The sequence below is a fragment of the Theropithecus gelada genome, chromosome 3 (assembly GCF_003255815.1).
Source record: "Theropithecus gelada isolate Dixy chromosome 3, Tgel_1.0, whole genome shotgun sequence".
NCBI classification, from domain to species: Eukaryota; Metazoa; Chordata; class Mammalia; order Primates; family Cercopithecidae; genus Theropithecus; species Theropithecus gelada.
The window spans coordinates 174,607,936-174,621,498 of NC_037670.1; the positions used below are offsets into that span (position 1 = coordinate 174,607,936).

The window sequence follows — 13,563 nt, forward strand, 5'->3', positions numbered from 1 at the left end:
CCACTCAACAATCGCAGAATACCCATTATTTTTAAGTGCACATGAGATATTTACTAAGATAGAACATGTTCCAGGCAACAAAAAGTCTCAATGAATGTAGAAGCATCAAAATAATACAAAGCCTATCCCAGACAATAACAAAATTAAATTAGAAATCAATAACAGAAATATATCTGGAAAATCTCCAAATATTTGGAAACTAAGTTACATTTTCTAAATAATCTGTGGGCAAAAAACTATGTTAAAAGGAAAATTAGAAAGCATTTTAAATGAGTGAAAAACACAGCATATGAAAATTTGTGGGATTCGGCTAATGCAATATTAGAGGGAGATTTATAGCCCCAAATGCTTGTAATAGAAAAAAAAGAAAAACTTTATATCAATGACATCCATTTCCACATTAAGAAATAAGAAAAAAGAGCAAATTAAACTCAAAGTAAGCACAAGAAATAAAGATCAACAGGAAATCATTTAAAAAATCGCAGAAAAATATTTTTAAAAATGAATAAAACCCAAAACTGTTTTGTTAAAAACATCAATAAAACTGGCAAACTTCTATCCAGGTGTATAAGAAAAAATATGGAGAAAGTATAAAATATCAATTATTGCATCACTACAGATTCTATATAAATTAAGATGATAATAAGGGAATATCATGGAAAACTTTAGGCCAACAAATTCAACAACTTTGATGAAATAGAGAAGTTTCTTGAAACTACCAAAGTTCACTTAAGAAGAAATACATAATCTGAACATTCCTATATTGTTAGGTGTTGTGGGAAGTCAGGGACCTCGAATGGAGGGACTGGCTGGAGCTGCGGCAGAGGAACATAAATTGTGAAGATTTCATTTTAATATGGACGTTTATCAGTTCCCAAATAATACCTTTATAATTTCTTATGCCTGTCTTTACTTTAATCTCTTAATCCTGTTATCTTTGTAAACTGAGGATGTATGTCATCTCAGGACTACTGTGATAATTGTGTTAACTGTACAAATTGATTGTAAAACATGTGTGTTTGAACAGTATGAAATCAGTGCACCTTGCAAAAGAACAGAATAACAGCAATTTTTAAGGAACAAGGGAAGACAACCATAAAGTCTGACTGCCTGCAGGGTCAGGCAAAAAGAGCCATATTTTTCTTCTTGCAGAGAGCCTATAAATGGATGTGCAAGTAGGAGACATATCGCTAAATCCTTTTCCTAGCAAGGAATATTAATATTAATACCCTGAAAAAGGAATGCATTCCTGGGGGGAGGTCTATAAACAACCGCCCTGAGAATGTCTGTCTTATGCAGTTGAGATAAGGACTAAGATATGCCCTGGTTTCCTGCAGTACCCTCAGGCTTATTAGGGTGGGAAAAACTCTGCCCTGGTAAATTTGTGGTCAGACCAGTTCTCTGCTCTCGAATCCTGTTTTCTGTTGTTTAAGATGTTTATCAAGACAATACGTGCACCACTGAACATAGACCCTTATTAGTAGTTCTGCTTTTGCCCTTTGCCCTGTGATCTTTGTTGGACCCTTATCAGTAGTTCTGCTTTTGCCATTTGTCCTGTTCCCTCAGAGCATGTGATCTTTGTTAGACCCTTATTAGTAGTTCTGCTTTTTGCCCTTTGAAGCATGTGATCTTTGTACCTATTCCCTGTTCTTACACCCCCTCCCCTTTTTAAAACCCTTAATAAAAACTTGCTGGTTTGAGGCTCAGGGGGCATCACGATCCTACCAATATGTGATGTCACCCACATCAGCCCAGCTATAAAATTCCTCTTTTTTACTGCCTCTCTTTATTTCTCAGCTGGCTGACACTTAAGGAAAATAGAAAGAAGCTACATTGAAATATTGGGGGCGGGTTCCCCCAACAGTTGGGGAAACATTGTGTTCATGAGAGAAGCATTCTTTTCCTGGGAACTGAGGCCAACAGAACCCAAAGTTGTGGGTAAGGGAAGCCACAATTTCACATGGCTCATTAGGATCAATAGTGGGAAGATCCACTCTGATATCACACATTGGTTCTGTGCTTTCCACCATAGACATGGGAGACGCCACCATTTGGCCAACTGATCTCCCTCGGATATGGTGTTGGATCAAAGGCTCAGTGTTGGTCTTAGCTCTTATTAGTTTGGTCACTTAACAGTGGCTGTAGCCTGCTTGGCCTCGGAGACTGGGAGTCAAAATTCCTGCATTCATGCATAGTCCCCATCCCTACCACCATGTGATGAGCCTATTAAGCAAGGACAGGTGTGGTTGGGAGAAGAGGCTGACTGACATGCACAGAATTGGGTATATTAATTAATATCCTTCTTTTCTGAATTACCTTTAATGAGTGTTAATATGAGGTACACATATCTGTACACTCCATGCTCTTCAGAGATGTCCATCTGCATCTCTGTCCTCAAAACTGCATTATTACAGTCTGTTATCATCCCTTTTGTTGGGGTCCAGCCTCAACACTACCAGTGGCTACCCAAAGTCTGATGACTACAAAGGAATGAGAAAAGACAAGCTAAGATTTAAAGCAAGTCTAGGGGGCCAGCTGCTGGAGTGAAGGCTGCAAAAGGCCCAGGGCTCTGGCTGCCTGCCAATGTATTGAGTACAATCTTTTGACCTAAGAAGGGGATGGTACAGGGTGAAATGGTGGAGGAGGGGGATGTGTGTCATTCAGTAGTGAAAGATCTACAGTAGTGGCAGTTATGTGAATTTCCTTTAAGCTAAAAGCATATGTCTAACTACTGAGATAATCTTTAACTTATTGGGCTGCAGCTGGTGGGAGTTGGTTTTACAAAGAGCCAGCATGTCTGGTCACATTGCACTGCTTCAAGGGAGTTTTTCAGCCATGCTCACTGGCCTGGGGACACAATGGCACTAAGGAGGTGTTTCTCCTCAGGGGCCCCCTATGGTGTTCCATAGGTGTCCTACACAGGGGTGACTGGCTAAACTGGCACCCCATAAACGCTTCCACCAGCACTTGCTACCCCCCTTTCTTTTTATTAATAACTGCCATTGCTATCATGGCTTGCTTGTGGTGTCTGGCTTCTCTCCCGAGGCATCTTTTGCACCTGTAGAGTAAAAATAAACAGCATAGACAAACACAAATTAAAGCAAAGTTTGTAGCAGTTGATTCTCCAATGGTTTTAATCCATTTCAGAGGATTCAGGTCAGAGAGCCCATCAACAGCTCCATTAAGGGCATCAGCACCAGATAAGAGAGTTAAGTGGCCTCAAAAACTTGTTCCTTTAATTTTATTATATCCAATGTTAGATTTTCCTCTCTTCCTTCTAGATGGCATTTAACCTTTTCCCAATGATGCACAGAGGCATTATAAGATTGAGGAGTAATACAAAAATCAGAAGTATTCCAATCACACTATATTTGTATTCTGTGTTCCAAGTTCATAATTCAATCCCCTCTTCACGGTACTGTTTGATGGAGATCGTTAATCTGATTAGCTAATTTTTGATCAATTTGTTTCTGGGTATTCCAAAGCTTGGAAGAATTTGTTTGCCACTGGTTAACATAATCAGCAGTTTGAACAGAATAATGTAAAGCAACACCTGTGGATGCTTCTGTGGCTATTACAGCTATAATACCCATAATGACTGCAATACAAGTGAAAATAAATCTTCTTGTTCAAGTAAGCATTCTCCTTAGTATTTCAGTGACAATACAAATGGAAGGGGAAGCTTCTTAAGGTCTATTAAGGGAAACAGGTATCCAAACTCCCTCTCGGACTCTGACAAGCTAGATACTATTATTCTTATCAAATGTAGAATCAATGCAAGTGAAAAAATGACAGCCAAGACAGGATATAGTTTGAAAATCAGGTAAAATATTGATTTGTCCTACTGCCAACATAAGAGGTTTAACACAACCCTGTAATGGGGCATCTGATTAGAGGTCAAAGCTACAACAAATTGAAGTTTTTTACTATGGGTTTCTGTTTTATATTTTCCTTTTTGAATCCGTGTTGGGGTTTGAACCATCATTAATTTCTACGGTTCTGGTTGTTCTGAGCCACTCTTGGATCAATCATTTTAGGGAGTGGAGGAGCCATATCACTGCCTTCCCAGAAGATAGGAAAGTCGGCTTCTATTCTATACTTTTGGGTAGGTGCTTTTTCAGAATACTCAATTGGCAAGCTGCACTCTTGACATCCCTTGTGCTGTCCAGCACAATTTACTGCAAATTGCTCCTTAGGGGTCCAGTCAATAATGATTCCATAGGAGTTATTTTGCAGTACTACAGCACTATTTGCAATGCAGTCTTCCCAAGTTAGCACCTCAGCTTCCTTAGAACATACTGTCAATTGTTCTGGGCATTTTTTCTTTCTTGGCCTAAATTGATTAGTAAGACTATTAGCTGTATGATAGGAATTTCCTGAGGATACGACTTTTGTTTTAGATTGAAAATTACACTAACTATATGAACAGAGGTCTCTGATCCATTATGTGCAGGGACATAAACCCTCCAGCTTTGTTTGTCATAATCTAAACATCCTGCTGCAGGCCCCAGACATATAGGAGGAAAGCAATAACCAATGGACACATTTATTAACATACCTTCCTCCTCTGGATGAGTAGGGCCTTGGTTATCAGTTGTTCCAGGCATCCAAACACTATCATTAACATAAACCTCAAGTGGGGAGTCCAGTCAAGTCACAGGTCTAATCAATGGAGGGAATGGAATGTAAGCCCAATAAGTATAATTTTGATCAGCCTCAGCTACGGGGAGACTCACCACCAGGATAATTACTGCCATCATAGTTACTAACAGATTGCAGGAGGTCTGTGGCTTGTCCTGAGACTTCAGGTCCTCTTCTGCAGGCTGGGTCAATTTCTTGATCTGCCGCCAGGTAGGCGGAGTTGCCTGGTGAATCTTGCTGGTCACCTTCTGCTTGGCAGATATCTTCATTTGAGCCATCAGGTGAATTAGGGGTGCAGAGAAGTTCTGAGGTCTTCTCCTCTTCCTTGGATTCTGACTCACGGCACAGCTTAAGATGTCTTGTAGGCACCCACACAGGAAGCTGATTTTCTCCTGGTGAAATACAAGCAAACCCTCTACCCCATGTGATGATTCTCTCCTCTTCCCAGGTCTTTGTTCTGACATCTTTTCACCACACGAGTTTTCCTTCATGGGGATTTATTTTTTGCCCTGTTAGATGCTGCTCTGCTGCAGTTGTAACCTGATCTATGGACAAGTTCAAAAAATTTAAAGTAATAACAGCCAGTTGTAGCTGCATATGGGGAGTGGAGTATTCCCCCTCTTTGCCTTTTGTTTCTGTAATTGAGTTTTTAAAGTTCTATTTGCAAGTTCAACAATGGCCTGTCCTTGAGAATTATAGGGTATATCAGTACTATGTCGCGCACCCCATTGTTGTAAGAATGTTTGTAAAGATTCACTGCAGTAGCCTGGCCCATTGTCTGTTTTAAGTTTCTGTGGAATGCCCATAACAGCAAAACAAGAAAGCAAATGTCTTTTTATATGTGCTGTAGCTTAACCAGTTTGGTGGGTAGCCCATATGAATTTTGAAAATGTATCAACACTTGAACATAAGAAAGTTTACCAAATGTAGGAATGTGGGTAACATCAGTTTGTCAGATTTTGTTAGGTGCCAACCCTCTAGGGGTAACACCAGTTCCTTGAGGTGGTAATTGTAATACTTGGCACTGAGGACAGTGTTGTACAATTATTCTTACTGTTGGTACAAAATATATTCCATTGCCCTGTCCTGTGTTTTAGGGTAGCCATCCTGTGCTTGTATACCCAAGGCCAACCACATTCTATCCTCAAAGAAATATATATCTTTTCTCTTACAGTTCTCTTTAGAATTATTAGCAATTTTATGATTACTGAAGTGCTGTGCAATTCTAAATAAGGTCTCAGCTGTAGAGTATAATGGTAAATTGAGACCCCTTCTATAATGGAAAAATAATTGGTTATAACGGTGAGCTGGGACCCCATTACAATATTCTCAAAGTTTCCATTTTAGTGGTAAGTAGTGTCAGACGTCAGTGTTTAGACTATTTCAATGGTTCCAGGACCATCTCAGGAGGCAAATTTGGGCCCATCCTAGTCAGTCCAATGAAGGTCATTTACTCTCTTTTGCTTCTAGCACATGACTCGTGGACATACCCTGGAAATACAGGACACACTGTGGACTCAGAGGACATACCTGAAGCACTGGGAGAAAGAGGTATGGGGACTCAGCTGGGAAGCCTGTTGTGCTGAGCAGGGGTTCAGGGGCTCAGGGGTCTTTCAGAATAACTGGTGACTCTCTGGTTTTGGCCTAGCAGTTTCTTCCAGAATGTCACAGCATGACTCATGTTTTTCGTCTCACTTCAGAGCCTTTGCAAGGTTCAGTATGGTAGCCACCAGGCATACCAAACTGAATATTCCTCCTTTCTTTCTGGAGAAAATGCCTGGTGCAAGTTTTTCTGCCTGACTTTGCCTTTTAGAATTCTGACAATGGAGTAGCTGTTTAACTTTAAATAAATTGAAACAAAATAAAATTTAAAATTCAGAACTGCAATCACACTCATCACATTTCAAGTGCTCGGTAGTCACATGGGGCTAAGGGTCACCACCGTGGACAGCACAGAGCAATCCCCTCCCTGTAGAAAGTTCTATTAGTGCTGCTGGATGATCAGGTGGGCAGGTCCCTTGCACAAGTAAATCTGGACAGCTCCTCCCCTTACTTCCTCTCTTTTCCTCTTTCTCAACATCCTGGCTTAGTATTGTGTGCAAAATCAGAGAGGGGTGCAGGACCCTGATTTTCCAGGTAAGGGAACAGGGGTGTGTGTGGTGGGGGTCGGGACAAATGTGCGATTTTGGTGAGGAGGGACCTGTATCTTAAATCGTCTGGTAAACACGTTTTCAGACTGTATTCTTATTGGTTCCTGTTTCCTGTCTTTGCTAATTTTAGGTTGTAATCTGTTTTGAAGGCTGAGCCCTACAAATTAATGCCTCTTTCAGGGGTTGCTGCTCAGAGGATACTTGTTTTACAAATAAATGTTTCCTTTCACTGGTTGTGGAATGTATATAGAAACTTTGATTCTTCCAGGGATAAAGTTAGGTGAGCGAACAGAATTAGCTCTAGGGGAGCTGGTGGGAAGAAGAACATTGGGATGTGTAAGGCGCACAGCTCTGTATGTGGCCCCACAAAGACTGCACCGAGGTCAGGATTGGAGGCTCTACAGTCGGAGGTCTTGTTACAGGCTTAACTGTATGCTCAGAGATGCCCGTTAGGGGAACTGCCTCCTCAGGGACAGTCCTGGGTTTACTGGGCGTTGAGCTCCCCTTTAGTGGTAGGAGGAGGGAGATGCCACCTGGTGTGACTCTCTGCAGTTCAGGAGAAGCTGGGTTCTGATGGGTGCTTTTTCCTTAGGCAGAGAGAGAACTCAGCCACCTAAGGTCAGCATCTACAGAAGCACAGTCTCCTGGCTTTGCCTCTGAGTTAGGAACAGCAGAGCACATTAAAGAGCCCACGTACTAGAAGGATGATTTGAAGAAACACCCAGAGAATGTCACAAAAATCCAGAATGTCACAGTATTGTTTTCTTGTTGCTGGTGTCCTATCCTCTCTCCTAAAACCAGCCACTAAAGTTGGTTTTTAAAAATTCTTTGATTTATCTTCTTTGTTTACAAGAAGCTCTTTCCTATACCCTGTTCTTGAAAGATAAAGAAATAGTCATTCTTTCAAAAGAAATGTCTGGCTTTTCACTGTGTTTCATATTTGTTGACTTCCTATGAGGTGACTCTGTCTTTAACAACTACCATTTTCTGCCTGTTTTGGTCAAAATCTGCTCCAATAAGAGTTCTTCAAATATCTTTCTCCATTGCAAAATGTTTGTAGGTAGCAATGAAATTTTAAAATTAATGCCATGTTTCTATAACACTACATATTAATTAATAAAGGAAAGGATTGTCATTTTCACAGATCAGATGTGGGCTGGACATAGTGATGAATCAGAGGCAAGAAGCAGGGAGATTATCCATTTATTTATTTAACAAATAATGATTGAGAACCATTCTTTGCCCATTATTGTGCTTGTCCCCAGGGAATAATGAGAAATACAACACATATGTAGTCTTCCCATCACAAAGCTTATAGTATAAGAGAAGACAGTTAAAAAAAAAATCAAACAATTAACTTCCTAAAGTAATACATATTCTGTAAGAACCCCCTGGGGTGCAGTGGATCATACCAGAGGGTGTTGCTGGTAGACAGTGGTGTTGGGGAAGACTCTCTATAGAGCCAAGGCCTGCGGGTTGAGCAGGAACAAGCTGAGCACTACGTTGGAGGGTGAGTGCTCCAGAGAGAGAGAATGATAGTGCAAAGGCCTTGAAGGTGGAAGGAACCTAGAAGATTTCCAGGACATTGAGGGTAGTGTGGCTCACACATTGGAGAGAGGAGACAGCTGATCACACAGGGCTTAAGTTATTTTTGAGGACTCAAGTTATTTTTGAAACCAATAGGAAGCCACTAGGAAATTTAAACAAGAAAAAATGTCAAATTTTAGTTTTAAAATAATATCTGGTGGTAGTGTAGAAAAGGGATTTAAGGGAAGATGATCAATTAAAAGCCTGTTAAGTTGCATACAATTGACAGTAAGTTGTATTAGCACAAAGATGGAGAGAAATGGGAGATTTTGAGTTTTTTGGAAGTAAAATCAATAGGATTTGGTGATGGGCTAATGAGAGAGAGAGGATAAAAGAGTTGTGGATGACCCCAAGGTTCTGCAGGAGCCATGGGGCTAGATGGTGGTGCCATCTGCTGAGGGGACAGCCAGGGAGGCAGACAGGATGTGGAGGTCAGGGCTTAATTTGGGCCAGGTTCTGTTTGAGATGCCCATGAAATAGCCAAATGGAGTGAGATGCAAAATTTGAAACTTTTATAAGCTGAGTGAGATATAAAAGTTTGGAACTCTGAGGAGGTTGTAGGCTACAGACCTCATATAAAGGCATCCAAGCCATGAATCTCTAGGTAGAGGGGGGAAGGGGCCAGAACCAGTGCTGAGGAAGCACTGGAAGCATTTATGTTTGTGTAAAGAAAAAGGAACAATCTGAAAATGAAACTTAAAAAGAGAGGGTTGAGGAGACTTTTGGGAAATGGAGCAGGAGAAATCAACGTGGCAAGCTCATGGCAAAAAGAAAGTTGTTGACTACAGGCAGTCAGGGATTCTAGTTGCTTCCATTTCCCTAAAATGACCTGGTTATGTTTCTCGATTTACAGGAGTTCAAGCGACAATGGCAGCCCAATTCGGCAGTGTGAGCTTCAACCCCAGCACACCAGGGGCCAGTTATGGTGAGAGGGCAGTCAATGCTCCCCAGCAGGGGTGAAGGATGTGGGGGGGAATAGGAGTGGGGTTTCTCCTGCCTTGCCACCCAGTCCCCATTTGAGCAGGAGAAAAATATTTCCGACCTCCTTTCTCATTTTCTCTTCATTTGACCTGCTCTTTCATCTCTCTTGACCCTCTGCACTTTCTGCCCATGGTGTGGCTGTAGCAGCTAAGTAGAAGAGAGATTAAATATCCTCTGATTGACCCAGGGCTTGGTACAGTTTCTTACCTCTTGCTTCCTACATCATGGACATACCAGAATAGCTGGTTGTAGCCTCTCTGATTATTTTATGCCCCTTTCTTCAGCCTGGAGGAGGATTGGGAATGAAGAATGCGGGAGTAATTGATCCCTCACCCTGGTCCCTAATTTCCCAGCTCCTGGTGGTCTCACTAGAACCAACAAATTAAACTGGCTGGCTCATTCGGTGTATCACATGACCCTCCATTTTCTTCCTTATCCATAGAAATTGACTAAATCAGTTGAAATTTTGCTGGTTTAATAAACTATCCCAAAGTTTCATAGCTTAAAACATCAGCCATTTAGTTGGTTCTTAATTCTGTGGGTTCACTGTGCCATTCTTGGGCCTGCGCCAGCTTGGCTCTTGCTCATGCATCTGGGGTGAGCTAGTGCCTGAATGGTCTTGGATAGCCTTGTGGACATGTCTGGTAGTTAGCAGGCTCTCAGACAGCAAGGGTAACAGGGATAACTTGGCTTTGTTGTCATCATCAAGAAGGCTAGTCCAGGCTTCCTTATAAGGCAGTTGCAGGAAGAGCAAAAAGAAAAGGCAAGCCACAGTGCATAAGCACTTTTGGGGTCTCTGCTTGCACTAGGCTTTCTACTGTCCTACTGTCCAGAGCAAGTCATAAGGCCCACCCAGATCCAACAGTTGAAGAGACAGATAGCATCTTGATGGGAGGAACTGCAAATCTGCACCCCAGAGGCATGCATCCAGGGATGGGAATAGATTGTGGCTACATTTACAATCTCCTCCATGGATTGTCACCCATATGCTGTCAACACTGACTAACTGTTGCAGTGTTGGAGCTGGCCTTTGGTGCTTTGTCATTTTGCCTCCCATGATTCTCCTACTTCCTTCCCTATGGCCAACCAATGCTCTCAGGTTATCCTTAGGACAAAGCCTTCCACTGTGATGCTAACTAAATAAAAATGTGAACACCAGCCCACATCTTTCCTTAGATAATCTTAGCCTTCCTGTATCCCGTGTTCTCAGTCGTATCACTTTCGGAAATATGCTTCTTTCATCCCGGGATTCTGGTTATCAAACGTGGGAAACTGTGTTTTAAGAATAATGACAGGTTGTATAACCCACTTCCCTGGCTTCTTAAGGGGAAGAAGAAATGCTTCATTTTGAATATAAATTGGGAAAATAAATCTCCACTACAGATACCCTAAAGTCAAATCTTGGGTTACTCCCTGCACTACCTCATTAGAAACGAATAGCTGGCCAGGCACAGTGGCTCATGCCTGTAATCCCAGCACTTTGGGAGGCTGAGGCGGGTGGATCACCTGAGGTCAGCAGTTTGAGACCAGCCTGAGCAACATGACGAAACCCCATCTCTACTAAAAATACAAAAATTATCTGGGTGTAGTGGTGCATGCCTGTAATCCCAGCTACTTGGGAGGCCGAGGCAGGAGAATCACTTGAACCCAGGAGGCAGAGGTTGCAGTGAGCTAAGATCATGCCACTGCACTTCAGCCTGGGCAACAAGAGTGAAACTCTGTCTCAGAAAGAAAAAAAAGAAAAAATAAAGAAACAAAACAGCTATTATTGGCAGTAACATCAGAAGAAGCCCCCACAGCCAGTAACAGAGAAGGGCACTGGGGGTGCAGACCCTGCAGGGGAATCTATTAGAGGTAGATTCTAACAGCATGGCTTTTTTTTGTTTTTTTTTTTGTTGTTTTTTTTCTTGATATCCCAGGGCCTGGAAGGCAAGAGCCCAGAGATTCCCAATTGAGAATTGTGTTAGTGGGTAAAACCGGAGCAGGAAAAAGTGCAACAGGAAACAGCATCCTTGACCAGAAAGTGTTTCATTCTGGCATTGCAGCAAAATCCATTACCAAGGAGTGTGAGAAACGCAGCAGCTCATGGAAGGAAACAGAACTTGTCGTGGTTGACACACCAGGCATTTTCGACACAGAGGTGCACAATGCTGACACATCCAAGGAGATTGCTCGCTGCATTCTCCTGACCTCCCCAGGGCCTCACGCTCTGCTTCTGGTGGTCCCATTGGGCCGTTACACTAAGGAAGAGCACAAGGCCACACAGAAGATCCTGAAAATGTTTGGAGAGAGGGCTAGAAGATTCATGATTCTCGTATTCACCCGGAGAGATGACTTAGATGGCACCAATTTGCATGACTACTTAGGGGAAGCTCCAAGAGACGTTCAAGAGTTGATGGACATTTTTGGTGACCGCTACTGTGCATTCAACAACAGGGCAACAGGCGCTGAGCAGGAGGCCCAGAGGGCACAGTTGCTGGCCCTGATCCAGCGCGTGGTGAGGGAGAACAAGGGAGGCTGCTACACTAATAGGATGTACCAAAGGGCCGAGGAGGAGATCCAGAAGCAAACACAAGCAATACAAGAACACTATAGAGTGGAGCTGGAGAGAGAGAAAGCACGGATAAGAGAGGAGTATGAAGAGAAAATCAGAAAGCTGGAAGATAAGCTGGAGCAGGAAAAGAGAAAGGCGCAAATGGAGAAAAAACTAGCAGAACAGGAGGCTCTCTGTGCTGTAAGGCAGCAAGGGGCAAGAATGGAAGTGGAGAGTCAGGATAGGATACTTGAATTTATCATGAGAGCATTAGAGATTGCTTCCTCTATTTTCTTACAGCTGTTCGCGGAAGACTAAACTTAATGAAAATCTCTTTGTATTTTCTGTATATTCTCTAGCAACCTTGCCCCATACTTACTCATTTAGCATAGTCAGAGTGCTCTAGTTTCTGTCTCTCAGGTGCTCATAACTAAGGACCACCATTGACCATTAGTAGATATTTGATTGACTTAACAAGAGAGGGACAAATTTTCAATTTGTGAAACTCCAAAGCAGAAAGTATTGGTGCTTACTACCTTGTGAATTCTTCCTTAGTCACGCAGAGAAAATGTATGCAAGAGACCAAAGAAGATGACTCCAAGCTATATCATGTTACCTCTAATAAAATATTTTCTTCTAGATTCTTTCTATATTAGCAGATAATCTCCCTTTGTAGCTTCCACTCACTTACTCTTGCGTTCAGAGTCACAGTGATCATCTTACCCATGTGGTTTGTTAGAAAGAAAGATCAATTATTTGTTTGCAGTAGGTAATCTTAGAGATGGAGATGATTGTAGAATTATTTCTAGATGAGTGTCAATTATTTAATTCCATTGTCATATAAGGAGTCAAATTGTTTCTTATCATTTGCTCATTAAAGAACAGATGTGTCTGGAAAATCGATCTCTACGAATTCAACTAAATAATGATCCCCAAATGCTGAAAGAGTGAAAGACAGCAATTCAACAGATAATACAGCAATGTTTAGTATATTCAGGTGTATCTGTAGAAACTCTTTGACCAACCTCAATTTAACCAATTTGATGAATACCCGGTTCTCTCCTTTTCTTGAGAAAGATAGTTGAACCTCACCTCCCTCACTCAACACTTTGAATACTAATTGTTTGGCAGGTTATCCACACACTTCTGCCCCCACTGCATTGAACTTTTTGCTTATTGTGTTTATAATAAAACTTTTCAATTATCTCATATTTGTGCAGAATTGGAACCTGTTTTGTCTTGGAAAATACTGCCGCTACTTCTAATAATACAGGGATGAATTTTGCTTTATGGTAAAAGTTCAAGATGATTTTGGAGCTAGACTTTGTCTACCCTCATGACATCTCCCCTTCCCCCTTTCCCTAGAAGATTTGAGCCACAATCTCAACCCATTTATCAGCCAAAGACTACAACCTCCTTGGATTTTCATTGTGTGCTGATGGAAATTATGTGTAACCAAGGTTTCTGAGACCTGTGTAGTTTTGTTGATGCAAAAATTCCCTTTAATATAGAGATAGCAATAGTTGGAGTTCCTATTCCTTTTCTACTTTTCTACTGGGCTCTCCTCACCTAATAATTTCTAGAAATTCCAAAAGCATGTTTTCATGTTCTACCAGTATGTCCTAGAGGTCACATGTGACTTATGCCAACTTTCCATGTTTCTCCATCTTG

General features: G+C 41.7%; 1 protein-coding gene across 2 annotated transcripts; it reads left to right on the forward strand.

Annotated features, from left to right (window-relative positions):
- The first annotated feature begins 6,616 nt into the window (after nt 1-6,616).
- On the forward strand, nt 6,617-13,103 carry GIMAP4 (GTPase, IMAP family member 4). Of its 2 annotated transcripts, XM_025379015.1 has the most exons (4): nt 6,742-6,777; nt 9,232-9,334; nt 10,949-10,950; nt 11,279-13,103. In XM_025379015.1, exons 2-4 carry the CDS (start codon nt 9,246-9,248, stop codon nt 12,208-12,210), a joined length of 1,023 nt encoding a protein of 340 aa, XP_025234800.1. In that variant the 5' UTR covers nt 6,742-6,777; nt 9,232-9,245; the 3' UTR covers nt 12,211-13,103. The 2 variants fall into 2 exon arrangements, with proteins under 2 accessions (XP_025234801.1, XP_025234800.1); XM_025379016.1 differs by lacking the exon at nt 10,949-10,950 and having other exon boundaries at nt 6,617-6,777; nt 9,232-9,303.
- Nucleotides 13,104-13,563: the final 460 nt, after the last annotated feature.

Excerpts from the sequence above, each read along its gene's own strand:
- GIMAP4 (XM_025379015.1), top strand. The coding sequence starts at position 9,246 with ATGGCAGCCCAATTCGGCAGTGTGAGCTTCAACCCCAGCACACCAGGG.